Raw genomic sequence first — 26,703 nt, forward strand, 5'->3', positions numbered from 1 at the left:
CACCACCAAATGACGGATTACACATTTTCTCAAAACCCCATCATTATGGTTATCAGATCAAAGGACTTGACTAGTAGAACACAGATATACATGAGAAATGCAAATCCAAAATGGCCGCCTCAACAAAATGCCGATATATATTTTTTTTTCCAAAACCCAATCAATATGGGTATCAAATGAAAGGACTTGACTACAGTTATTTATAAAAAATGAAAATGCAAGATGGTTGCCACCACAAAATGGCGGATTACATATTTTCTCAAAACAAACCCCATCAAAATGGGTATCAAGTGAAGGGGCTTGACCAGTAGATCACTGCCATTGAGGAAAATTCAAATCCAAGATGACCTTTGTAACAAAACAGCCAATTATTTTTTCAAACGGTTTCATTCAACTTCACCTATTTGTATGTCTGTAGGGTTGTCCCACATTAATAAAAAATTAGCTCCGTTCCTTTTGATTTATTGATCTTAAATTTGGAAGAAACATTTATCTCTGCTGTCATTTTAATACTGTGTAGTCCATTATCTTGAAAAACCCAATTTGGCCGCCGGTAAAAATGGCTGAATGGATTGACTTGGAGAACACACTACATTATGAACAACATAAATTCAAAAAGGTGTATGTATTTTTTTGTAATCCCCTCAATATCAGTATCGAATGAAATGATTTGACTAATAGAATACAGTACATCATCAAAATATTCCGAAGAAAATTAGGTAAAAAATAAAAATTAAAAAGGTTGAACGGTTTTATTGTAGAGAAGTATACTAATCATACAGATAATGTACTAAAAACTAGAAAATAAAAAAAGTAAAAAAAACTTTTTAGGTTAAACGGTTCAATGTACTAAAAGCTATAAAATAATTAGGCAAACAGCAGTTAGTAATTATCACATCCCTACCTTCATTAATCTAGGGCAATGATGAGACTAAAATAAAATCGTGGGGCATATGATGAAATAACTAACTGTGAATAATGGAAATCCGATGAGATATATTTACTGAACATCAATGTTGTTTTGATACCTATAAATATTGTTATACTGAAGGGTATATAATATCGGGGTTTTAATTATACAATTATTTATAACATTGATGTTTAATGCATTTATTTTTGCATTTATGAAATGAAGTTAACGTTAATAACTATTTTTGCCGAGAACGGATTTTGTCGATTTACATACATTTACATGATGGAAAAGTAGAAGAATGAAGGGGAACACTTGCCTAGAGTATAAACAGTGGATCTCGCTGAGGCAAACTTTCATTCGGCATCGGACTGTTGAGCAATCCAGTTCACTTTGCTTTCGTTGCACTTCGATCTAAGATTGGACCCCACCATAGTTAATCCAACTTGGATATCGTCATTTGGTTTTTCTGTTCGTTTTTCGTTATTCGCATCGTGTGTTTTTCTTTCCGCGCCATAAATTGGACGCTGTGTGATGAGCAAGAAGAAGAGGAAGGCAGGCTCGAGCCCTGCAAAAAACGAATGCATTGCCAGGGGCAATTGGCGATCTAACGCAAAACGTAAACGATCGGTGAGACATCTGGATTTTGTTTTTGAACTAAGAAAATGATGATAAGGTAACCAAAAACTCAAAATCAAATCACGTATATTTTACCTACGGTATTTTGGAGGTAGTTCTCACATGTAGGAAACATGCATTTTTCAACTTGTTTTTGATTGTGCTCTCGAATTTTCTTTTTTGATTCAACCATTGTCAACATTTATACAATTTTCACTACTGAAAGAGGTAAGAAAATAACATGTTATATATAAAATTGCGCAGAATTAAATTTCTTACAAACTAATCGCAATCAAATAATCTTTTATGACTATAACATTGTAATTTATGGAAAGAACCACAAATCTTCCATTAACTCACATGGCAAAATTTAAAACCATCATCACTTTCACCACAGCGCCACCTAGGTGTAGATTTGTACGTTAGATCGCCAATAACATTTCGAGGAAAGCGTCATCTAATGATGGACGCGATGTTGGTGCAGTGAAAAGCGCTCGCACTGAACCGAGCCTTTGCGAGTGTGACACCGCATCGAACAACAGCGAAGTAGGCGATTTCAGCGCGTCGGTGGAAAATGTAAACGCCGTTACCCAGGCAGCAACCAAAATCAAGCTCCCCCCGCTGGTGGTGAAGGCGGTCGCTCTTGACAAACTCATCAGCGAATTCGCATCGATGGGTGTTTCTGCAGAGTACAAGCTGTGTGGCATAATTCAGTCTTTTTCCAAGCAGTTAACATTGTTTGTTTTCCGTCTTCATAAAGGCTTCGTTGGTGCCTTTGAGAATGCATCAATGCATTAAACTGACGTTATGGCGACGCAGGCGTTAAGGTTGTGCGCCAAAAAATTATTTGGGGAAAACCAAGAATCTTGAATGTCTTACTGGAATGTTACAAGTTATTTGGGTTCGCGTGCCAGTCGCAAATCTGCCTTCAACTAGGATTGAATTTGCGCTTATATGTATAATGACTTATATAAAATAACAGCGTAGTTCTACGTCAACAATGCGGTCGTATCTTGGACACAACCTCCTATAATTTTTTCTCAGACGGGTCAAACTGTGTTATAGGAATGGCGGATGAAAATGCCAACATCCAGCTCTGGCTGACGAAGTATGAATTTGCCGATTTTTCAGAATGCTTCCTCGCCGTTCAATGTCTCAATGAGAAAATCACGCGCTTATCGGAATATTGAAAAAGAACAGTCACAATATTCCTGACAATTCAATGGCAATGAATAAATGTGAATGAATTCTCATGACTCGAACTTTATTGGAAGCTCAGATAGCACAGAATGAATATGAATGAACACAGTTGTAAATTTGTTGGACGTCGAATGAATGACAGCGGCATCGACAAGCAAAATAAACGCGTTACACTGATAAAAATCTATTTTCAATATTACTTAACAAGCTCAATGTTTCTGACTGTTCTGACTGAGCCTGATATTGACTTCAATTAGGGCAACACGGGGTGAATTAGACATATGGGGTATGATTGTAATGCTTTTTCAAATAATTTATTCAATAAAAACGACTACCTGACGGCACAAGATGAATGCCCTATGGCTGTGGCCTTCATGCTCAGAAACAAAACAAAATGCTTTTAATGTTTGAATAGGAATATGAAATTTATATTCCCTGTTTAACACTCCTATACTCGCGCATTGGTCTGTCAGACCGAGGAATCAATAATTCGTTCATTTCTCAGAAAATATCAACACTATGACTTTGCGATTTTCTCTAGCTTTGTTATTCGTCGTTCGTCATCGTTTAGCGTATCGCATGTGTTGGTACAAAGGGGACGTGTGCCACTTTTTTAACACTTTCGGTCTGACACACCGACGTGAGCACAGAAGTATCTTTTTTGGACAATTGCATTTTTTCATATTCTAGAATATCGTTGAATGAAATGTATAAATAATGATAGTGGCGTGGAATATCTGTTGAATATAGTGCATAAGATCATTACCGGACTATTCTTATTTGATTTCAGTCCCTTTCGTAACTGGATTGAACGGATCCATATATTAACTATTCGTCGATATATTCGTCGTTAGATTCATACGTTCAAAAGCAAAATATAAATGTTTGACTTTCGTATAGTTATTCACTAAATATAATGGTCATACATATATACACTTGTGAAAGAATTTCCCTTGTGGAAGAATTGTAAACAGTAAACTATAAGCTAATCGGTAGTTTATGGTAATTTTTAACAGTTACAGTTTCGGGGATATTTTTTTATAATGGACAATATCGACAAGAAAACAAGAAAAAGAAAAGGAACTACACGCACAATCTGTGAAACCGTGATCGAGTATACGTGTTACGATTTTGCACGCGAGTACGGCATTCATATAGAACAGGGGTGGCTAAACTTTTGAGCAGTTCGGGCGACTTTTTGTTCAAATGTTAGGATGCGGTCTACCAAGATTGACTATATCAAAAAGTCATTAGAAAATGAATCTAGTCTAGTACGTCTAGTACTAACGCTTAAAACAAAAGTTAACTCTCCTGTACTCGCGCGCAGAATCATAGCTCGTATACTCGCGCACGGTTTCATAGATTGTGCGTGTCTCTGTAATTTTGTCATGTTGCATTTTAGGTATTTTGGTATTAGTATTTTTTTAAAGTAAAAATGATTGATGGGTCTGAGCCTAGGGGCACGGACGGGATCTTGACATAGGATTGTGATTGTGTGTAGTAATTGCATTTAAATTGAGTTTTTCATTGTTCAAAATCTGTATTTTTTCTCTTCTGATACATCAAATGGATGCCCTGGAAAAAACCGTTTCCTGTATGTACTTGTATCCTTTCAACGGGTTAGATGACATAACGTGGTAGAATTCGGTACCGCATTCTGTTCAAAAATATACACGAATATACCATTAAAGCCATTACTACCCTTTTCTTCTGTTTATTCAATCATGCAGAAGAAGACAAAGAGTCATCATGTATCATTTTTAATCACAAGTCTAAATAGTTAATACCTACATAAATATAAGACTGAGCCAAATCAATCTATGACTACAAAAATATATTATAGATAAAAATAGCATCTCCTTCGTTACCACGTTGTCCGGAACATTGTTTATAATAACTTTATAACCCTGTAAGATCGCGACTACTCAAGCTATCATAATCTGATTTACGAGGGTATACCCTTTCGATCTTCTAAATCAGCAGTAATTTAAATTCATTTATTGCGTTTTTACATAACCAAACAACATACTCAATATTGTGACATCCTGGATCACAATTACATAAATTGTTAGTAGTGAGACCTATACGATAAAAACATGAATTGAGCACAAATGGATTGGACAACATACAATATAATATAAAATTAAAGCCTATTATCGGAAGGAGGAAGCGAGTGGATAGTGCAATCGAAAGAAAACATCAAATCGTCAAATTGTTAACTTTTTTTACTATATTCACTGTTCATGTTTCAAGCAAAAAAAAATGTGGATAAATTTCCTGTCTAATGATATATAACACAACATATGTCGCAATAACCATTTTGAGTAATATGCGTTTGAAAACTCTTAATAAATCGTTACATTTTTCGTAGTGTGACCCCCCTATATAGAAATCGAAGACATAGTCCTATGTCAAAACAAATATAATAATATAATTGAAAGAAAACAACTCCAAGAAATATTTTTTCTTCAACTTCATTCAGTTTCAATACTCATTTAATTTAGGCTCTTGAAAACAAAATTCTCGGTCTGTATGCTCAAGTTAATTAGAGGAAAATCATAGGTCATACTATCCGGCCAATGTTTGCTATCCGGCCGGATACCAGATATTAGAAAAAAATTATTGTTAATACGTTATGTTAATACTAACTCATAACATTAATTCAGTAATTGTGTTATTGGCGGTACTGCTTAGAGTTGGATGGCCACCAAACGTGAGGAACGTGATTGCGATCGATTTGAAATATTTTCGCATAACAGTCGATTTCTTTGGTAATAGATTTGTTTTAAATAGAAAATGAATATCATTTTCATCTGCCATCTCCCACCAAAAAATGTCCTGAGCTTCGCGCGTAAGCTTTAATTCAGTTTCGTAACTTTTCCTTCGTTTAATTTGATTTGTGGTAAATTAAGAGCACCTTTCTCGGATTATTACCCCTTAAGACAGTTCCATGATCCTGAATAAAAATAATTGATTGATGTTCTTTGCTTATTTGAGTTCGTAGTCACTCTTACTCAAATAGTATTAAAATTGTTGATTCACAAAAACTTCGTAATTGTAATAGAAAACCTTTAACAAGAAAAATAAATCTGTTCAATATTCGTTGCAGAAAACTTGATACTCTGTTAGGGAATATTCATTTTATATGGATAATTTTATCATAGGTCATTATTTTTATGTAAAAATGTGTTTATTGCTCCCTGAAATGTAAACAATTTTTTGCTTCATGCACACATACAGTTTCTCCCAGTTTCATATTTTCAAATAAAGACCCGAATATCCGGCCATCCGGCTTCAAAGCTTGCGGGATATCCGGTAAACTACTATCCGTTTTATTACTAATAAGAACTGTCTATCGGAGATAATGGCCCTTATTCTTCTTCTTCCCCAATGGCACTAACGTTCCTAGAGGAACTTCGCCGTCTCAACTTAGTATGTGCACAATATTTTTGATAGTACAGTGGAGCCCCGATTATCCGCGGTGCGGATTATCCGCGAAAGCGAGTTCCTTAGTAAATCTATAGAGCTTCCCAAAATTTGTCAGTGTGACGTAAAGACTTGCTCTTTTGTTTTGGTTATGGCTTTTATATTATTTGACACTGGTGCACACGACCTTACAGATGGATAGTTTAATGATTCCTATATTGATAAAACATAGTTTTCATGCTGAAATATTCATATTTCGTTTTTACACCTCGTATATCGCATTATCCGCGATTTTCGTTATCCGCGGTGACCTAGCCCGACTTTTTCGCGGATGATCGGGGTTATACTGTACTTAGTTGAGATTGCTATGCCAAATAACACGCCTTGGATACATTCTGAGTGGCAAGCTCTAGAATACGCATGACCACAGTGCAAGTTGGAGGAAATTTCTTTGACGAAAAATTACCCCGACCAGGACGGGAATCGAACCCGAACCCCTGACATGTTAGGTATGACGCTAACCATTCGGCAACGGGAGCACAATAGCCCTTATTATGTAAATTGAATCAAACGGTCGATTCGATCCCTATAACTATCACACCGAACAAGTATTTTGTAAATCGATAGAATCTTATCGAATCGAGTTATTTCTCGAACGCGAATTGCATATCTTGAAAGGTTGCTGAAATATTTACCGAAGCAAAATATCAGGAATCCAACAAGCAAACCAAACAGCTCGAAAAACTATGCCGACAGCTTTCACCCGACTGTATCTGTAAAAAAAGATCTAACGAGCAAAATTCTGTTCAATTAGAATTACATAATAGGGCCCAGTATTAATTTTTTCATTTATTTTAATTCAATATTTTAATTTTTGAATTTCTCTCTTGACTATAATTCTTGAAAGAAATCTGCACAATTAATAACATTACTCACCATAGTTTTAAAAAACAATACTTCATTAAAACTCGCACTCGTAGTCTTCAAAGGTGAAATTTTCTCCAAAAATTTCGTTTTTATTGATTTTTGAGACTTTATGTCGGATGTTTCCAGCATTTTCAATTGGTCATAACCACAAGAGTGACGTAGGACTATCGTTGATTTAGTGATTATTTGTTTTTAGTTGTATCTGAGTCAATTCTGAATGAATGAATAAATGAATATTTGGGGGACTTCAAAAACGAGAGCAGAATTTCGCGCGTATGTGTGACGGCTACTCCGAGGCCTCAAGCGGAATCGATTTTCGATGCTGCCTTCTCTTCTCCTCCTGATGGATCGGCTTTTCTGCGCTTCCTAACAGTTCGAAACAAACTGAATGCGTTTCAGGTCAGGTAATGAATCACTCGATCCCTCGCCGTCCAGCTCGTCCAGCAACGATGTTATCCAGTCGATGTCCTCGCGAAAAATGAATGCATTTCACCACCAGAATATCGCTCAAGTATGCTTTTTCTCCGTGATTGAATCGAGAGAAGGAGGTGGTTTACGATTGCAATTTGCAAGACAAACTAGAGGCGAATGAACTCTCTGAGTTTGAAACTTTCAGCGACTGAGCAATAATCGATTGAAAATTATATGATTTTCGCGATGCGAAACATTTTCCGTCGTGCGCGCATCCAATATTGGATACGAAAATATCCTACTGATGGGGAAGAATAATTTTCAGAAGCTTTCCTGCTAATTGCACTTGACGATAACGATAACATCTTTCCAGATTCTCCTCGATACTCGAAGCCCACCAGTGGTTAATGCTAACTCGATAACCACCTGTTAGTTGCACTTGATTGAAAAATCAAGAAACCAAATGTATTTGGTCGCAGTGTTATATGATAGAAAACATTAAAATAAACTTTTTAGCTTGAATGTTTTTTTCAATTCCCATGGGAACTGGCAGATTATTTTTCAGCAGCGATAACATCTTTCCGGAATCCTCTCGATGCTGGATGGCAACCAAACGAAAATAGTTCCGCGCGTGTGTGTGTGTGTGGCGGCTGCTCCAATGTCTCAAGTGGAGCCGTTTGTGGCATCACTCTCCTGAAGGATTCCCTTCTGACCTAAGGTGACACCGTTCATCAGCGCTTTCATGACAAACGAAGCTACAACAGCGACAACATGCCCCAATCGCTGTTCAATCATAACTGAGTGATTTGTGAGATTTCCGAGCGGCGCTCGCTTATATACCGATTGGTGATTTCAATAGTCTGTTTTGAAAGCAATTTTAAGACAATTGAAACAACTTTTTGGATCAAAAAGTAACAAGTAGATAACGCGTAGACATTTTATCTTCCGAATGAAGTGTTTATCATACCATTTCGTTCGGTTGTTTAGCAGCTATTAACGCTCAAAATCTCGGTCTCCGGCGTAACGCTTTCGTTTTCGAAACTATGATTTTACACCTCGGTATAGAAATGAAAGACGTAGTCCTACGTCAAAAATGATATGCCTGCAGAAAACATTGTTGAAATTGTTCCTAGTGAGTGAGTAAATCGAAAAAAAACTTTTAACGTTTCTACAGATCGATTCTTTGGTACCGATTCAATCAGTGGATCGATATCTACGCCGTTTGGAAAATCGATTCGACAAGATCGATCTTTTTATAAAGATCGCCCAATACTAATCCGCACCGCGGGGTCCTACTATGTTTTGTAAGGCTAAGCGCAAATTGAGAAGCGTATAGCGCTCGTAAGCGAACGCGAGACTACCAACACGACTCATACGTGCCACAAACGTAGCGTGGTGGAGCGCATATTGGGTCGCAGTTTGGTGTAAATAACATGCCACTCGCATACAATGACTGATTAACACAGAGTTGCGCGATATATTTATTTACTAACACAATCACCCGACCAGTACAGTCATACAGTGCCAAACCCACGGCGCTATATGATTGTTCACCAACACAACTACCACACAGGTATGACCAGCACGAGAAACTGTGGTTCAGCCACAGCGTCGCACGAGTCGTGTCTCACGAGCGCTCCACCATCTCGCGTTATCTGGCCAATTTGCGCCGTTCTATCTGTTTTCATTAGCCACAAAAACAGGCGCTATATCGCGCCAAGTTACGCTATATGCGCTATATGCGTCTCAATTTGCGCCTTGCCTAAATCGAGTCCTTTCGCGAGCTTCATGTGTTGCAAATTGCATATATTTAAGCGTTTCTAAAACGTTTCCCGTAGGAAACTGTCAGGGACGCAAACCAAAACAAACTAAGGGCCTAATAACGAACGTCACGTCACGGTCAAAACGAAATTAATTGAGCGCAAGGTTATATGCACTTCATTTCGTTTTCACAGTGAAGTGGCTTCCGTGATCATGCCCTAATTTTTTGACTGTTTGCAACAAACAAACCAAACAACTTGAATTTTGTTTTCCTGAATACTGCACCTTGTCACAACAGATTGACAAAGCACCGTACCTGATAGATTTATGTGAAAAGAAATTCACACCATATCGCTTTTTCTTTGATTTAAATAAGAATAGTATCAAAGATTTCCCCATGTTCGGTAAGTGAATTCAAATTCACCGAATCTGGATTAGGATGTCAATAAATAGTGGACTTTTCAATATACATTCGAACAATTAGTATATTTCTTTTAGATGCATACAAAAGTATTCAGAAAATTTCAATCTGCTCCACAGGCATCCACTTCGAACTCTCCAGCGCATCGTACAGATTCCGATCGCGTTCCATCATATCTCTGTTCATTTTATCGATATCCAGCGTAAACTTGTGATCGACCAGCGTCAACTCTTCATCCTCTACCTGGTTATGATGATGATGTTGCTGTTGTTGTTCATAGGTTTGCTGCACATAGGCTGAAGGGTCTACTGCGGCTTGAGTTGTGGCAGGTGCCATCTGATAGGCTGAATAGGCGTCTGTGGAAGCAGACGCGTCGTAATAACCTTGCCAAGCACTGTAGTTCTGACAGTACGTCGTCAGATCGTAGTATTGGGAATAATCGGTGCCCGTTCCATACCCAAGTAGACTTGCAGCGCTGGGAGTCGTTGTTGTTCCTGGCGTGCTGGTTTCAGTTTTTGGCTTGGGAACTGCATTGCAAATTTTCAGTGGCTTGCTTCCCAAACCAATGAACCCATTCATTTCATATAACGCGCTCTTTTGTTCGTCTTCCAGACCAAACTTGACAAAGCCATATCCCTTTGAAAATCCTGAGCCATCCAGAATAACTTTTGCTGTCTTGATTGAAGTGTATTTTGCGGAGAACACCCGATACAAACTGTAATCGTCCACGTCGGAACTAAGATCTCCAACCCAAACGCTAAATTCTCGATCCGCGAGCAATGCTTTATTCTGGTTGTTAGTAGCGCTGTTCAAACGGAATCGAACCAATGGATTCGTACCTGGGATAGGTTTTCCGTTCAACTTGTGCATCGCATCAATCGCCGCTTCGTCAGTTTTGAAACTAACAAAGCAATATCCAGCCGGGTCACCGGTATATTTGTTGCGCATCAATTTTACAGTTTGTGGATCCTCTCCCATCTTCCGGAAGGCGGCGAGTATAAAATTCTCCGTCATGTATGATTCCAGCTGTAAAATGAAAGTCATCAGATATGTTGGACGGTAAAAGAAACAATAACAATAACTTACACTGCCCATCCATAGCTGACATTGAATGGAACTCATTTTGGTTAGCTTAGAGAAGATTTCTAATCGAACTACTGAAAAATGAAAACGTATACAACAACTGATCGGAACACTGTGTGTAAACAAACAAATTCGTATGTCTACAATTTCAGCAGACTTCAGAATAGTACCCTGCAGGAAAGGGAGTCGAGCAGGGATGCCAGATAAGATGAAGCTTATCATTTTGAAGACATTTCTCGTATAGCTTTTGAAAAGGTCCAATGTATAAAAGATAAACGAATTGAGTTAATGATGCACACTATCAGATTTCAATCATTGAATGTATTGCAAAAATAAAATTTTCAAATATATATCATCTTCATCTTTCAATCTCCGATACAAAAAGTGTACAATGTACAGATTCGCATTTTAAGCACTCGGCACACTCTGTATCGGACGCTACTTTCCTCCGACACTCGGAATATAACAAATCAATCAAAACAACATGAAGTTGCACTTCGGTCATTTTGAGTTTTTGTTCCTTTCGTGTGTTGTAATCATGTTTAGGTGCAATTCAACGTGTGATAACAATAACGAACCGCCTTTAGCATAAAAATGTAGGTTTTTGGATTGTTATTCAGCAGTTATTATCAATTTCTTATTATGCAACATAATTTATCCAATGTACAATCGCGGTCAGTCAAAACGTCCATTGTAAAAATTGTCGGTACTTACGTATTAGCGTCACCAGAGCCGAATTATCACGAATAGCAATTTTAATTTTCACATGGGGACTCAATTATCTTTTGTATTGTTTTTTTGCATTGTTTTGTTATTTTTTAGTGCGTGTTTGGGATTTGCAGTATTAACGTATGAACGCCATCAGAGCGTCACTCATATTTCAAAGCAAAAATTACCCGGGCAAACGTAATGCACCAGGCAATCATATGTCGTTCAAAGGTATGTCGATCAAACTGAAGGATCGTCTCCTATGTTTCAAACTAACCGGACAACCGGTGGAACGCAGGTTGGCTTGCTAGAGACCGCCGCTTCCGACGGGTCGGAGGTCGACTCAGATTGCGCCAACTCGGCGGCTTGGGCCCGCCTGTGTTCCTTATCCTCGTTAGAGACTTTGTCACCATCAAATTTGTTCTAGAATAAATTTCATTACACAAAAGTAAATTCATAAAGAAAATTGCGCTCTGGTGGCGCTCGTACGTAAATACCGCAAATCCCAAATGCGTATTTTCGAAGCACTAAAAAAAAATAAAACACCGCTAACAACAAGCAAACAACAATACAAAAAATAACTGAGTGCCCGTGCGAACGATAAAATTGCTATCTATTGAATTTCGGCTTCGTTGACGCTAATACGTAAGTACCAAATTTTCCCTCCGAGGCTTAGACTAATAAAAAAACACGTCACAACAGAAGTATCTATTGATTGCTAGTTGATAAAGTAACAACAGTAGAAATCAAGATAAAATTTGTATCGTTTATGATCAAATTTGATGGTTTATGATGGTTTATCAAACATTATTTGATAATCAAGTTATAAATGTTTTATTTTCGTTCAACATGTGAAGTTTTTTTTTTTCGCGGTATTCGAAAGAAACCCCCCTGTTTTTACACAAATCTGTGCACATCTTCCATCATTGCACACATGATGATGTTTATAAATATTGACCCTAATTTTTCTAGCCGACATTTCCAGTTAACAGACTAGAGCGTGGTGCATTTTGATCATTTGTGTTATCAGGAAGATATAATAATTATAGCTGAATTTCCTGCGTTTTAAGCTTTATCAAAATGAAACAGTAATACGTCGAATATTTTTCCTAGGTTGGTGTCCATCTTCATTAGGTTCATATTATTTGATATAACATTCTTGGGCAATAAATTCGGTTTAAAGCAAGTATTTGTGGAAAGTGCATAACCTAACCGAAAATAAAACCTAATAGAATACAATAATATGGTAGCTTTTCTACAGAATTATTTTGACAAAAGAACACACATTGTGATGTAGAAAAAAAATCGTTGAATAGAACATCCTACAGGAACATAAATGCTGATTTTGCCCAACTGCAGATTTTTTGTCATTTCCGGAAAATGGAACAATGAAAAAAAAATTCTTGAATGTTGAGGTTTTTGAGCGAACGAATGAACCAGCCGTGTGCTATGATTGATGCTAGGATCGTTAGCAAAATCTCAAGCAGAAATGTCAGTGGGATACCCAATTCATGTGAAAACAAAGGGAAAATGTCAGTGGGATACCCGATATGTTGGCTCCTGTCAGTGCAATAGGGGTTCTCTAAAGACGTCACCCACCTGGAATGAACGTGATGAATTATAGAAGCTTTAAACTTTTCAGTTCATTCGCCTTTAGGGGTTCTTGAACGCCAATAATCAAAATTATATCAATGGCCAAAAATATACTTTATACCGTTTGGTCGTTAAAGGGTTAATTTATTTTTCCTTTTTTTTATTTATTCGACAATATTGTAGCACCTTGCTGATACACTTGGTTGCGCCGATTCAGTGATCAGAAAAGATGGTTCATTTTCAACTGTTCCTTGTTTATGCGAAGAGCTGTCGAAGCAATTGACAGATCGTATTAATTTCAGTACATATTTCCATTCATCTTCGTCGGGAGTTTTTCGATTGTATTTTGTGGATTTCCTTGAAACGAAAAGGTTGAGTGTTTAATCCCAATTCGTTGTTCGATTGTTATCGTTTACACTATTTTTACCACTCATATCGTTAAGTTTTACGGAATTTGATGCATCACAAATATTACATCACCATTGTCCATTTTTTTTACATTGTAAACATTGCCTACTGTGAACTCTCGAACCTTGCAGATGTCTTTGGGACCGTTTTTTCGCTCGCCGTTTACTGATTTGACCGCATCCATGGTCAACTTTCAGCAGTATGACAAATGCGGTGAACTGGAAATGGCCTCCATTGATTGCTTGGAAGCGTACGGAATGAACCGAGGACAGGAGAAATGTGCGGATGTCGTTAACGATTTCTTGGAGTGTGCCTACATGAGGAAACAAATCCAAAGATTCAATGTATGTCGAAGACTAGTAAACCTTTTTGGATGTAACTTATTATTATTTTTTCAAGGCTATGCGTTTGGAGAGACATCGTCAGGGTTTGCAGGGCGAACGAAAATCGAGTGAATACTATGCGAAACCACCGCGCGTTGATGCTTATTAGATACTGTCTTGATTTCATGTAGATGGATGTTAAAATAAAATCTGTTCAAGGAATGTGTTTGAATCAATTTTAGATTATACTAAATTGATACACAATATTACGACTTTGAACATTCATACAAAAATTAAATGCTATAATAAAAGAATGATTAATGTATAAAGACTTCGGTACACATAAGGTCACAAATCATTCAACAGATGGAACATTTTTATAATCGGAAAGACAATAATAGAGGCGAGACCTAATCCAACATGCAGTATTTTTCCTCTGATTCGTTTCATTGTAAGGCTCAATTGAATTAGCCTTGTGTACCCAGTAATTATATTTTGTAGTTTAAAAATAAGAGCTTAATGTTACAGATCAATTACTCGCACTCTACTCGAAATTAAAGGCGAAAACATTTTTGTATAGATTCAGATGAAATCGATTACGGGATTTATTTCAAAGAGATTAAAAGCTAGTACTACGTATAACGATCGAGCAGAGCTCAGCATAGTCATAGTCAACTTAGGTAAAGTGACCAGATGGTCAGAGGTCTAACGCGGGACACAAAAACAAAACGTTATGTGAACATAAACCATAGTTTAGAGAGTCTCATTTATTCGTGAAACTCTTAACATGTGTCCTAGCAATTAAACCTGACCTGTAATCACTCAGTTGTTATTTTTCGGTGATTTAGATTTTGTTTACGCCTGAAAATCTCTCACTCGATCAGAGCATTTAGGTCTGGCAAGCACGATTCAAATTCTACAATTTTCTTCCAATTATCGAATGGGATGCTTGGAAATTCCAATTCATTTTTCATCATACGTTAACACCAATGAGGTACATATAGAGGTGGAGCAGTAGGCGAAGTGTATCTGTATTGGCAAGCCAAATATCGTGTCGTAATTATTCGCATTCAATATGGAATGTATATGGAAGAAACAAAACAATGTTGAAAGTACTTACCGTTGCATGATAATTTGAGCCAAAATTCTCATGAAATCATTCAACTGGTTGTTTTTAACAGATGACAATTTTATCGTGGCTTATTTCAATTATTCATGTGGTAAAAAGGTCCAAAGAGCAGTTGTTGAAGTATGTCATAATTTTTTCCATTTTTATAAATATTGTAACTGCAAGGAGGCTATGAGAAATATATATTCGCTTGGAAACCGACAGAAGTCAGACGTCTTTTCTTTTCCCGTGAAGAAGCCAGAAGAAAATCGAAAATTTGGAAATTCTTCGTTTTGTGACGACATCTCTCAAGTTTATGGAAAACCATCCAATACGCAGCCATCAAATCCATTCTCGACGGTGTGATTCACCACAACAAGAATCTTTTGGGCCGTCGCATACTGACGGTGGAAAACCCTTCGATCAGGAACGGGTAAGCCCCATCATTTTGGTCCTTCGAACCGGATCGAAGGTTCCCCCGACCAGAAGGGCAGGTGTGGTGAGTACACCATTTTGTTTGCAAGTTCATTTGGTGGTGTTGGTTGGCAAGTAGACTCGCGTGGGTGGTATGCCCGTGTCGGGAAGGATTTTTTACGTTCGTTTTTGCGCACCATCCTCGAGTTATTCGTTCGCCTAAAAAGTGGTAAACCGTGACGGGAAGGATACATTCGTTCGATTTTTACCATTTTTCGATATCCGCGTCGTGTAAAAGACATTAAAACGCACAATTTACGTTCCAATCTTCCGAATTTTGATTCCGTATATTCGATCTGTGGTGGTAGTGAAGTGGTGATAGTGTAGTGAACCAAGATGTCCAGACCAGAGAAGAAGTTGGTCGAATGCTTTATGAAGCGCAAAGCACTATTCGTCGTTCGTGATTCCGTTGAAGTGTTCATCAATAATTTTGACAACCAGAATGACGTTTTCCAGATTCCGATTCGTGTTGAAGCGTTGGACAGAGTCTATAACGAATTCCTTGACCTGCAAACGGAGATCGAAAAGTATGATGATCCTGAGAAGTTTGAGGAGCATATGCAAGAGCGAGCAACGTTCGAGGCGCGATACTGTTCGGCTAAAGGTTTTTTATTGATGAAACGTTCCATAGATCACAACCAACCAGTATTGAACACGTCTTTTACAGCCAATCATCCTCCAGCGAATTTCCACCTGCGATTACCCAAGATTGACCTTCCAAAGTTTGACGGAGATTTGTCTAGATGGCTTTCCTTCCGTGATATGTTTACATCTATGGTCCATTCCAATGCGGATATTCCGACAGTAGCGAAGATGCAGTACCTCTTACAATCACTGGAAGGAGAAGCTCATAAGCCATTCGAGTCAACCGATATAAGTGCGGATAATTACGCATTAACTTGGGACGCTTTATTGAAGCGTTACGACAATAAACGTTATTTGAAGCGTCAGCTATTCCGAGCTTTGTATGACCTCCCGCCACTCAACAAAGAGTCACCCCAAGAGCTGCATGACCTGGTTGATGACTACCAACGGCATGTCAAGGTTTTAGCGAAGCTGAACGAACCAGTCATCCACTGTGACACACCGTTAATCAACCTGCTAAGCTACAAGCTGGATTCAACAACCCTCCGAGCCTGGGAGGAGAAGACTAGTAGCGCTGATGACATCACTTATGAGGAGTTGGTTGATTTCTTGTACCAGCGGGTCCGAATGTTGAAGTCCGTCGTCACCGATCTGCAGTAACGCTCCAATCAAGTCGGCCAAGTCAAGGTGGCCGGTTCCACACCAAACCAGAAGAAGCCATTCAAGATGGTATCCAATTCCGCCACGACCGAAACTAAGAGTTTCATTCCGCATTGTATTGCTTGTCCAGAAAACCATTTGTTATTCCAATGTCCAGCATTTTCCAAGATGTCCGTTTGTCAACGCAGAGAACTGGTATCCCAAAAACGCCTATGCTGGAATTGTTTCCGTTCTGGACACCAAAGTAGGAATTGTACGTCCAAGTATGATTGCCGAAATTGTCACCAGAGACACCACACGCTGCTGCACGAATCTGCAGTCCCGAAGGTACAATCCACTCCAGTTGTCATGTCTGGTCAGTCATCCCAGCAACCGAATCCACCCACGTTGACTGTTGTCGAATCCCCTGGATCAGCGAATCCGAATCCCCAAGTGAGTTTGTCGGCACAGTCGTATCAGTCCACTGTCCTATTGGAAACGGTTAACCTCCTTGTCGTAGACCAGAATGGCAAAGAGCATCCTGCTCGCGCGCTCCTAGATTCGGGATCAATGTGCAGTTTTATTACGAAGAAATTATCCAATGTACTCAACCTCCGCCGCACGAAAGTTGACATCGCCGTGTCTGGAATCGGTGAAGCATCGAAGCAGATCAAGCGCAAGTTGACTGCTACGATTAAATCCAAGTTGCTTTCGTATAGTACAACTCTCGATTTTCTGATTTTGAAGAAACCCACAGTATGCCTGCCAACTACGCCGATTGATATTTCCTCGTGGCAGTTCCCTGATGTTCCGTTAGCCGACCCACGATTCCACATTCCAGCCGACGTTGACATGATTGTCGGTGGAGAAGTATATTATGACCTGCACACCAGTTGTAAGATTTCCTGCGGCGAAGGAAAACCTGTATTCGTCGAAACCTCGTTCGGATGGACTGTTTCTGGGAAAGTAGTCATCCAATCACCCGATGTTCCACGTGTTTGTCACCTCACCACTGTAGACCGAAACCTGGAACAAGCCCTCCAGAAGTTCTGGGAGCTAGAAACTGTTGAACCCTGCTCCATGTTATCCGCTGAAGAAAATTTCTGTGAAGATCAGTATGCCACTACCACCACTCGCGATTCGTCGGGTCGTTACGTTGTGTCCTTGCCACTCACCCGCGATCCGCTCGTCACTCTCGGCGAATCACGTTCAATCGCCGAGCGTCGCTTCTTGAACCTTGAAAAACGACTTGAGCGAGATCCAACCACCAAAGCTGCCTACTGCCGCTTCATGGAGGAATACGAACGCCTAAACCACATGAAGAAGCTCGTGGATCCAATAGACGAAACCAAGCCACACTGTTTTCTCCCACACCACCCGGTGTTCAAGGAATCCAGCACCACTACGAAAGTTCGAGTTGTGTTCGATGCATCCTGCAAGACGTCTTCTGGATTCTCTGTGAATGACCTGCAACTAGTTGGACCCGTCGTTCAAGATGATCTGCTATCGATCCACATCCGATTCCGCATCCACCAAATTGCATTCGTCGCCGACGTCGAAAAAATGTATCGACAGATCCTATTGCGTCAGCCGTTTCGTCGATATCAGCTCATCCTCTGGCGTCCTAGTCCAAACCAGCCAATTGCTACGTACGAACTGAACACTGTAACGTACGGTTTCGCGTCATCACCATTCTTAGCTACACGCACCCTTCAGAAAATCGCGCAGGACGCAAGTGATATCTATCCAGCCGCAGCCGCGGTAGCCCAGAAGGATTTCTACGTGGATGATTTCCTGTCTGGTGCCGACACCGTTGAATCCGCTATCCAAATACGCCATGAAATGACTGTCATGCTTTCAGCAGCAGGTTTCCCGTTGAAGAAGTGGGCTTCAAACTCACCAGAAGTCCTAGTGGATATTCCCGAAGAAGACTTAGCCTTTGCACCGTACCATGATCTCCAGGACGATCAATCCGTTTCCACACTAGGACTCATCTGGAAACCGAGAATCGACATGATGAGTTTCAAGGTTCAACTTCCACTGCCAGCATCTGTTTTAACTAAGCGGAAGATTATGTCGTACGTGGCGCAGATTTTTAACCCACTTGGCCTGGTGGGACCAATCATAGTCATCGCCAAACTCTTCATGCAGCGTCTATGGGCATTGAAAACCGAAGCTGGAGATTCATATGAGTGGGATCGTCCTCTTCCTCCACGTTTGCAATCCAAGTGGAAGGAGTTCCACGAAACGTTAGATACTATCGCATCTCTTCGAATTCCACGCTGTGTAACCGTAGCAAACGCAACCTCATTCCAACTCCATTTCTTTTCCGATGCCTCACAGAAGGCTTACGGAGCATGTTGTTATGTCCGCTCAGAATCCGCTGGGGTTGTTCGTGTCCAATTGCTGACGTCCAAGTCCAAAGTTGCACCGCTGGCCAAACAACAAACCATCGCACGTCTGGAGTTATGTGGGGCTGTACTCGCATCCAATCTCTATAAAAAGGTGGCCCATTCCATTTCGAAACCTGCTGAATCTTTCTTTTGGACAGATTCGTCAACTGTATTACATTGGTTGGAGTCTTCGCCGTCCCGATGGAAAACTTTCGTAGCTAATCGGGTAGCTATGATTCAAGAAGCTACAGAATCCTGCCACTGGAACCATGTTTCCGGAACATCCAATCCAGCTGATCCCCTCTCTCGTGGCGTCAATCCAATCGATCTCAAACAACTTCCCATTTGGTGGAACGGTCCGAACTGGTTATCCCTGCCACCATCCGATTGGCCTGTTAACGAAATGCCATCCCTTGACCCACATTGGATGTCGGAGGCCAAAACCAACGTAACCATGATAGCCACACTCAAGTCCAACTTTTCCGATAAATTATTCAGCCGATACTCCTGCTTCAGCAAACTTCGTCGATCTATTGCATACTGGATGCGATATTTCCGTGCCCTGAAAGCCGCCGTCAAGAAGACCACCATCGAACCTTTTGAGACCTTAACAACTGACGACCTCCGTGATGCAGACATCGCCCTTTCTCGGCTAGCCCAGCGCGAATCATTTCCAGAAGAAATGTCCAATCTTATATCCGGGGAACGTATTCCTACATCGTCAGCATTGAAGTGGTTGCAACCTAAAGTCAGCAAGGAAGGTGTTATCCGAGTTGGTGGAAGACTCGGCAACGCCCCCGTGTCCGAAGATGTAAAGTTCCCAATTGTCCTCTCGTCGAAGCACCGGTTATCCGTCCTGCTAGCCAAGTACTACCACCATATGCTGCTCGATGCCGGTCCCCAGTTGATGCTTTCTTCGATTCGCCAGAAATTCTGGATCATCGGTGGCCGTAACTTAGTTCGCCGCACGTACCACCAATGTCACACGTGCTTCCGCAACAAACCCACCCTGGTGCAGCAGAGTATCGTCGACCTGCCTACAACAAGAGTGACTCCGACCAGACCATTCGCCGTATGCGGTATTGATTACTGCGGTCCCGTATATATCAAATCTCCGGTGCGTAACCGGACTCCTACTAAAGCGTACATCGCAATATTTGTATGCTTCGCTACACGTGCCGTCCATATCGAGCTTGTATCTGATATGTCAACACCGGCTTTTATGGCCGCTCTCCGCCGTTTCGTCGCCCGCCGTGGAAAGATGAAGGAAATCCACAGCGACAACGGCACCGCCTTCAAGGGCGCAGCAAACGAACTGCACAGACTCTACGCCATGTTAAAATCCAACCAAACCGAACGAAAGCAGATCCACGACTGGTGTGCAGAGAACGAGATTATCTGGCGTTTCATCCCTCCGCGAGCACCACACTTTGGAGGGCTGTGGGAAGCAGCCGTTAAATCAGCTAAGCATCACCTGTTACGTGAAATCGGCAATGTAAACGTTGGCTACGAGGACATGTGCACTTTATTGGCCCAAATTGAAATGTGCCTGAATTCGAGGCCCCTGGTTCCAATTCCAACCGATCCTTCAGACCTGGAAGTCTTAACTCCAGGACATTTCCTGATTGGAGCCAGTTTCCAAGCCGTTCCGGAAAACAACTTGTGCGACATTCCGGATAATCGTCTGACGCACTTTGAGCTCGCTCAGAAGCGATTCCAACGAATCTGGTCTAGATGGGCACCAGAATACCTCCAGCAACTCCAGTCACGCGTTACAAGGTCCAAGCCACCAGTAACCATCAAACCAGGTGCCGTCGTGGTAATCAAAGACGACAATCTACCACCAATACAATGGCCGCTCGGAAGGATCACTAAGGTTCATCCGGGCAAAGACGGAGTGGTACGTGTCGTCACCCTGAAGACTGCATCATCCGAAGCAATCGTCAGACCTGTGGCGAAGATTGCGCTATTACCAACAGCAGAAAATCATCATCCGGATCCTGAAAAATGAGACCTGGTAGAGCACGCCAAAATTTGCTCGATGCCTTCGTGGGAACCAAGCAGGTAATTGCGGTTCCAATACGTATCTTTATCTTGTCAGGTCTACCTGGTCTTTTCAATCCCCAGATGACGATACCCTGGGCTACTTATAACAATCTACATCGAGTTCAATGCCCGGCGAACCATAACAAACCGATCGTTGCCGGCAAATCACGTGCTTCTGTTGCGTCTTCACAACAACTGAGACTAGTCTCGAATCTTTAGATATTTAGTTTAAAAACAACGACAACATTGTTAAGTAATAGAATTGAACTAGCTAAACCAGTTCAAGGTGGCCGGAATGTTGAAGTGTCATAATTTTTTCCATTTTTTTAAATATTGTAACTGCAAGGAGGCTATGAGAAATATATATTCGCTTGGAAACCGACAGAAGTCAGACGTCTTTTCTTTTCCCGTGAAGAAGCCAGAAGAAAATCGAAAATTTGGAAATTCTTCGTTTTGTGACGACATCTCTCAAGTTTATGGAAAACCATCCAATACGCAGCCATCAAATCCATTCTCGACGGTGTGATTCACCACAACAAGAATCTTTTGGGCCGTCGCATACTGACGGTGGAAAACCCTTCGATCAGGAACGGGTAAGCCCCATCAGCAGTCGTATGCTTAGTTCTTGAAAGCAGTAACAATTTCGGTGAAATTTTGATTAATTGGCGACTATTATCTCACAACATACACACCGACACTGAGAGCCTTCGAAACATCAACTTCATAACGTTAAAATAATGAAACTTCGTTTGTTTGTATGAACGTGGGGGAGTTAAAACTGGCACATGGAAATATCACTTTTATCCGTATTTTTCGACGTCATTTCACAAATATTCACTGCACGTTATCACATTAGCCTTATATTCAGCGGGAACTCTAAAAAAATGTACGTTTTTAATTGATAAATTACTTCCTGAAAATGGCATTTTTACATGGATGCGGTGGGCAATCAAAGGTAAACACAACGACTGACGTCACTATTTGCGAAATAGTTATGGCAGCGCATGCTATGTCGCTCGAAACTCGACCATCTTCATTACCTTTTGCGTTAACACAAAATGCATTAAAAAAATGTACTAATTTCGGATGGCGATGAAAATAAACTACAAAAGATAATTTATAGGAACAAATTTTCTTCAAATCTCACGTTTATTAAGTCTACAACAAAAATGATTCAAGGATGTTGATTTGCAGCAGCAGCACTGTCAAGCAACTTAATGATTTTTCCATACTGCAAGCTCCACCCCACAGCGAAGGAATTGGACATCCTGAGGCACTTTGTGTCCGCCAGATATAGCCGATCTGGTATTTACAATATCATCTCTTTGCCACTCCTTAAGCCGGGAGATCCAAGCAACCGGTCAAACGGTGGAGAAGAATCTGGTTAAAATGGACATTTTTATGCAGAAGCGTCAGACGAGACTGACCGTATTTGAGCAGCAGTCAATCACCCAGAAGGAGTAGTTTCAGGTGCTGGTGAAAAACTTCTTTTCGTGCTCATAATGGAAGACGACACGTGTTTAATACTAGAATTCAACGAGTGCAAGGGACCGGATACTTTACGTTCTCCAGATAAATGATGGCGACGAATATATCACCCACATCAAGTTCTCCAAGAAGGTCATTCTCTGACAAACGAGAAGGGAATGTCCAAGCCGCTCTTCTTTCGAGTCATATGGTAAACTGAGAGATATACAGTACGAAGTGCTTGCCGGAAGTTTCGAAGGTGATGTGGTCGAAGCTGGGATCAGCCCATTATGCCAAAAGATCACTGAAGGATGGATCGGCTGGAGATAAAACGCCAACCTTCCCAACATCCCCCAGCTGCGACCGATAGAAAACTTTTGGGCGAATGGCCAAAATGGAGAGACAGCCGACCACCAAAGCCACGAAAAGGTAAAAGAACACACTGACATACATCTTCTCATCGGCCGTAGTTGAGGTTCCAGCCAACTTCCGTAAGGCCGCCAAGCGTTTCATTTACGATACTTCATCAAACAACCCTGTCTCTTCCTGTCCCGTATACACTAGTTATTCCGGCTTATTCAACACGTTAAGCCCTGACCGAGCTAGGGAACCAAAGATGAACTTTTCGTCTGACTCACGTTGGTCCCTGCGGATCAATAGGGGACTTTTATAAAAATCATTTTCTAATTTTGTTGCTGTCGTTTCCATTTGAGACTTTCTAAACAAAAAGTCCACTGTCGGTGCGATGAAACCAGCTCAACGTATTAATCTTTGGATGCATTGGAAGATCTCTTGAACAGTCTGTCAAATAAAAGTTTTTTTTGTGGGTCATCCATTTCGAAAATCAACATGATCAAATTGTGATTTTGAAATATATTGATATCGCGGGACATTTTCGTTTCTTCTGCCAAATGCGGAACGGAATCTTACGCGGGACATTTTGCTGAAATGCGGGACTGTCCCGCGTAACGCGGGACGTCTGGTGAGTTTAACTTAGGATAGTCGGCTGACTAACCGACTGACTAAATCCATAGTCAATCGGTAAATGACTTTTGGCTCTACCGTAGTTTCTCCGCCAAAACGACCGAACAGTCAGTCGGGCGTTTAAACGCTATCTCCCTCTACCGACTCGACTATATCATTCCATTCTTCCCAGTCAAATTGTCATTGCATTTTGAAGTGACTTCCCCCAAAACCAGGTGGGTGACGTCTTTAGAGAACCCCCATTGAACTGACAGGAGCCAACATATCGGGTATCCCACTGACATTTTCCCTTTGTTTTCATATGAATTGGGTATCCCACTGACAGTTCTGCTTGAGATTTTGCTAACGATCCTAGCATCAATCATAGCACCCGGCTGCCCAAAACGAATTCGTTCTTCTTTCTTTCTCCCATGCACGTTTGCATGCATTGATGTTTGAGTTCAAGGCGCCTAGAAGTATATCCTAAGGTGGGCCAACTTGCTAAACCACTCTTCAGCCATCTTGGAAGTCTACTGTGTTTTGTTTGTAAACAAAACACAATACGATTTTGCCGAAGCTCGCTCGTGATCAGTCTGTCTCTTTCACGCTACAAGCAAATAATTCCCCTTCTGCTTTCTTCCGTACTGTTTTCATATACCGCTCCCCTAACCAACTTAGTGACGAAACGGCCTCACCTCGAGTCACCTAGTACCATAGACCCGTCTTGGTTTGAGTTCACCGTGGTTTGACCAGGGGTTAGACATCAATTGAATATAAGCTACCCAAAATCAAAATTAATATGGCGTCATTTGTTTACCAACATATCATTTGCGAGGATTGAAATCGTTGAAATCACGGAGATAGTATGCTTTATTTCTAACTGCATGAGCGATTTTCATATTTCGGTTTCACATGGAGATGTTCACATTTAACATGGAGTTTACAGTTAGCCACTATTCGACTATATAACCGGACCGATTTGTAAACAACAGTAATTGACAGTGAATTTTGACAATTGACAAAATTGTCAAAATTTTGTTATAAATTTACTCACACGTATAAAATAGCGTGCAGTGTGTGTGCGCTATTTGGCACGCCTAATACTAACTAATACTAATGCGAGGACCTTGATAAATGACTAAGTTCGTTGGTTTGAGTTCACGATGGGTAAAAAAAAACCGTCCATTGATGGGGTAACTACTTTTTTGCATCAGGAATCAAGTTTTCGTTCCTCTTTATATGGACGGGTACAAAATTAGTATCAGGGGGAAATGGAAATGTGGATTGAAGTCAGTTGAATGAAGAGGCAGAGGCAGAGGCACTGACTGGACTAGTTCACCAGTCATCCTCGCTAGTCAGCGCTAGTCAATTCATTTTCTAGTCAAGTCATTTTTTTTTGCGGCGACTGCCGAAGCAGTTCTAGTCGAAGCGATGCTACTGGGAGTAGAGTCGGTCTTAATTTTCACCTTAGAAGATTTCGGGCCCTGTGATCGAGGTTATTTATTTAATTACAACTAGCTGGCCCGGCGAACTTCGTCCCACCTACAATTGTATTTTTTGATTTGAATCTTTTCAAATTCTTCATTTCCCACAAAAAAAGATTTTCTAATCAAGCAAATGGAGCAAATGAAGGGTTTTTAGGGTCGAGAAAAGTTTCTATGGTGGTATGACACCTCTCCCTCCTCTGGAATGGAGCGGGCTTCCATAAAAACATTACACATATTTCAACCATACAATTCTCATATGTTCTACAATTACATAGTAACAAGCGTTGTTAGACCATTTGATGTTTGCGCTAACGAAACTGATGTTTTTTTCGAAAGTGGATTTAATGTGATAAAATGCACTCCTTAATCTCCTTCTATCTAAATAAATAAAAATGGGTCGACGAATGTGTTGATAAAAGCAAAACTCCAAGAAGGAATTGTGTGATTTAGGGCTGTCTTTATTCTATCATATTTTCTGTATCAAACCTTTATTCCATGTAACGGAGAAACATGTTTTTTTGCTTTTGCCGACAATGCTAGATAAATTGAATAAAATGTGCGTATATAATACTGCATATCACTATACCAGGATGTCTGTTATTCCGATATACGACCTCGATTGAGCTCAAAGTTGTACATAACATACAACCCACTTCAAGAAGTGTTGTTACGGCATAAAAAATTGGAAAATTGGAAGAAAAATGATTTTATATATGACCAGAGTGCGTTTCTGAAATTGAGCTTCTAATGAAAATCATCTATTCAGTAATGAATATCTGTTCTATGTGAATGAAACATCTTTTTTCCACGTGTTTGACAAAATTATGAAATTGTGTTTCGAAGTGATTTAAGTGATTTAAGCTTGCTACAGGAAAACAAATAATTTTACGAATTTCTATTTATACTTTACCGAATTTTCTATTATTGAATTATATGGAGTTCGAGATAAACTTGAACATTTGTCAGTAATATGAATTTGTTTCACCAATCTCGTACAACTTGTTTTTGTTCTAAGCACGATGACAGATTCGCATGATTTCAGATTCAGATTCGCATGATTTCGTAATTCAATTGACAGATTCGCATGATTTCGTAATTCAATGTGAATTTTAGTTATTTATTTTGGCTTAACGTCTTTACAACATTGCCCGATTCACAATTTTCAAATCTTCTTGCGTATCGTTCGTTGCTTGGTGTTTTTAGTGGTGTGGCTCCCAAGGCCTGCGACCAACCCCACTATCTCGCAGAAGGACCATCGTGATACTGCTGATTTACGTCCCGAGTAGTACCACCAGGACTGGGCAAAGACGCTTATAACGGCGTCAATTCGCTTAGAGGAGCTGTTTCCGGGTTTTTGTGGCTTTTCTTGGGGACTGGCAATGCCCAATGCTCATCCCACTACACCCTAGACAGTTCCCCTTTACCAATGCAAGCCAGAAAAACGATCTATGACGATAGAATTTCTGACCCGAACGGGAATCGAACCCGAAGCCCCCATCTTGGCAAGCGCTACGCTCCAGCATTCTGTCAAATCGAGCGCGATTAGCCATTCATTCACCCGGCGCGACGCTTCCACCGCTTTTAACACGCTTCGATAGGCTCTCCTGCTCCACATCCCATTGAAACTCCTGTCTTTCACTCTTACGGTATCGCACCGCATACATCCCCGGCAAACGCAGCGATATCTCTTATGCTAAAAATATAGTTCAAGATAGCGTCTTTCCTGCTTGGCGTTCGATGATAAAATGTGGC

General features: G+C 40.5%; 4 protein-coding genes across 4 annotated transcripts; 3 read left to right on the forward strand and 1 right to left on the reverse strand.

The window, feature by feature from the left end:
- Positions 1-9,720: 9,720 nt before the first annotated feature.
- On the reverse strand, positions 9,721-10,903 carry LOC129779329 (tRNA selenocysteine 1-associated protein 1). The gene is made up of 2 exons (XM_055786749.1): positions 10,761-10,903; positions 9,721-10,700 (listed from the first exon to the last, which is right to left on the reverse strand). The coding sequence occupies exons 1-2, from the start codon at positions 10,794-10,796 to the stop codon at positions 9,768-9,770; spliced, it is 969 nt and encodes a 322-aa protein (XP_055642724.1). The 5' UTR covers positions 10,797-10,903; the 3' UTR covers positions 9,721-9,767.
- Positions 10,904-13,290: 2,387 nt separating this feature from the next.
- Positions 13,291-14,025, forward strand: LOC129779337 (uncharacterized). Its single transcript, XM_055786757.1, has 3 exons — positions 13,291-13,429; positions 13,598-13,810; positions 13,866-14,025. Exons 2-3 carry the CDS (start codon positions 13,598-13,600, stop codon positions 13,956-13,958), a joined length of 306 nt encoding a protein of 101 aa, XP_055642732.1. The 5' UTR covers positions 13,291-13,429; the 3' UTR covers positions 13,959-14,025.
- Positions 14,026-15,707: 1,682 nt separating this feature from the next.
- LOC129773650 (uncharacterized) lies at positions 15,708-16,616 on the forward strand. Its single transcript, XM_055777291.1, has one exon. The coding sequence runs from the start codon at positions 15,708-15,710 to the stop codon at positions 16,614-16,616; it is 909 nt and encodes a 302-aa protein (XP_055633266.1).
- Positions 16,617-16,784: 168 nt separating this feature from the next.
- Positions 16,785-20,999, forward strand: LOC129773651 (uncharacterized). Its single transcript, XM_055777292.1, has one exon. It carries the CDS (start codon positions 16,785-16,787, stop codon positions 20,997-20,999), a length of 4,215 nt encoding a protein of 1,404 aa, XP_055633267.1.
- Positions 21,000-26,703: the final 5,704 nt, after the last annotated feature.

This window comes from Toxorhynchites rutilus, chromosome 3 (genome assembly GCF_029784135.1).
Source record: "Toxorhynchites rutilus septentrionalis strain SRP chromosome 3, ASM2978413v1, whole genome shotgun sequence".
NCBI classification, from domain to species: domain Eukaryota; kingdom Metazoa; phylum Arthropoda; class Insecta; order Diptera; family Culicidae; genus Toxorhynchites; species Toxorhynchites rutilus.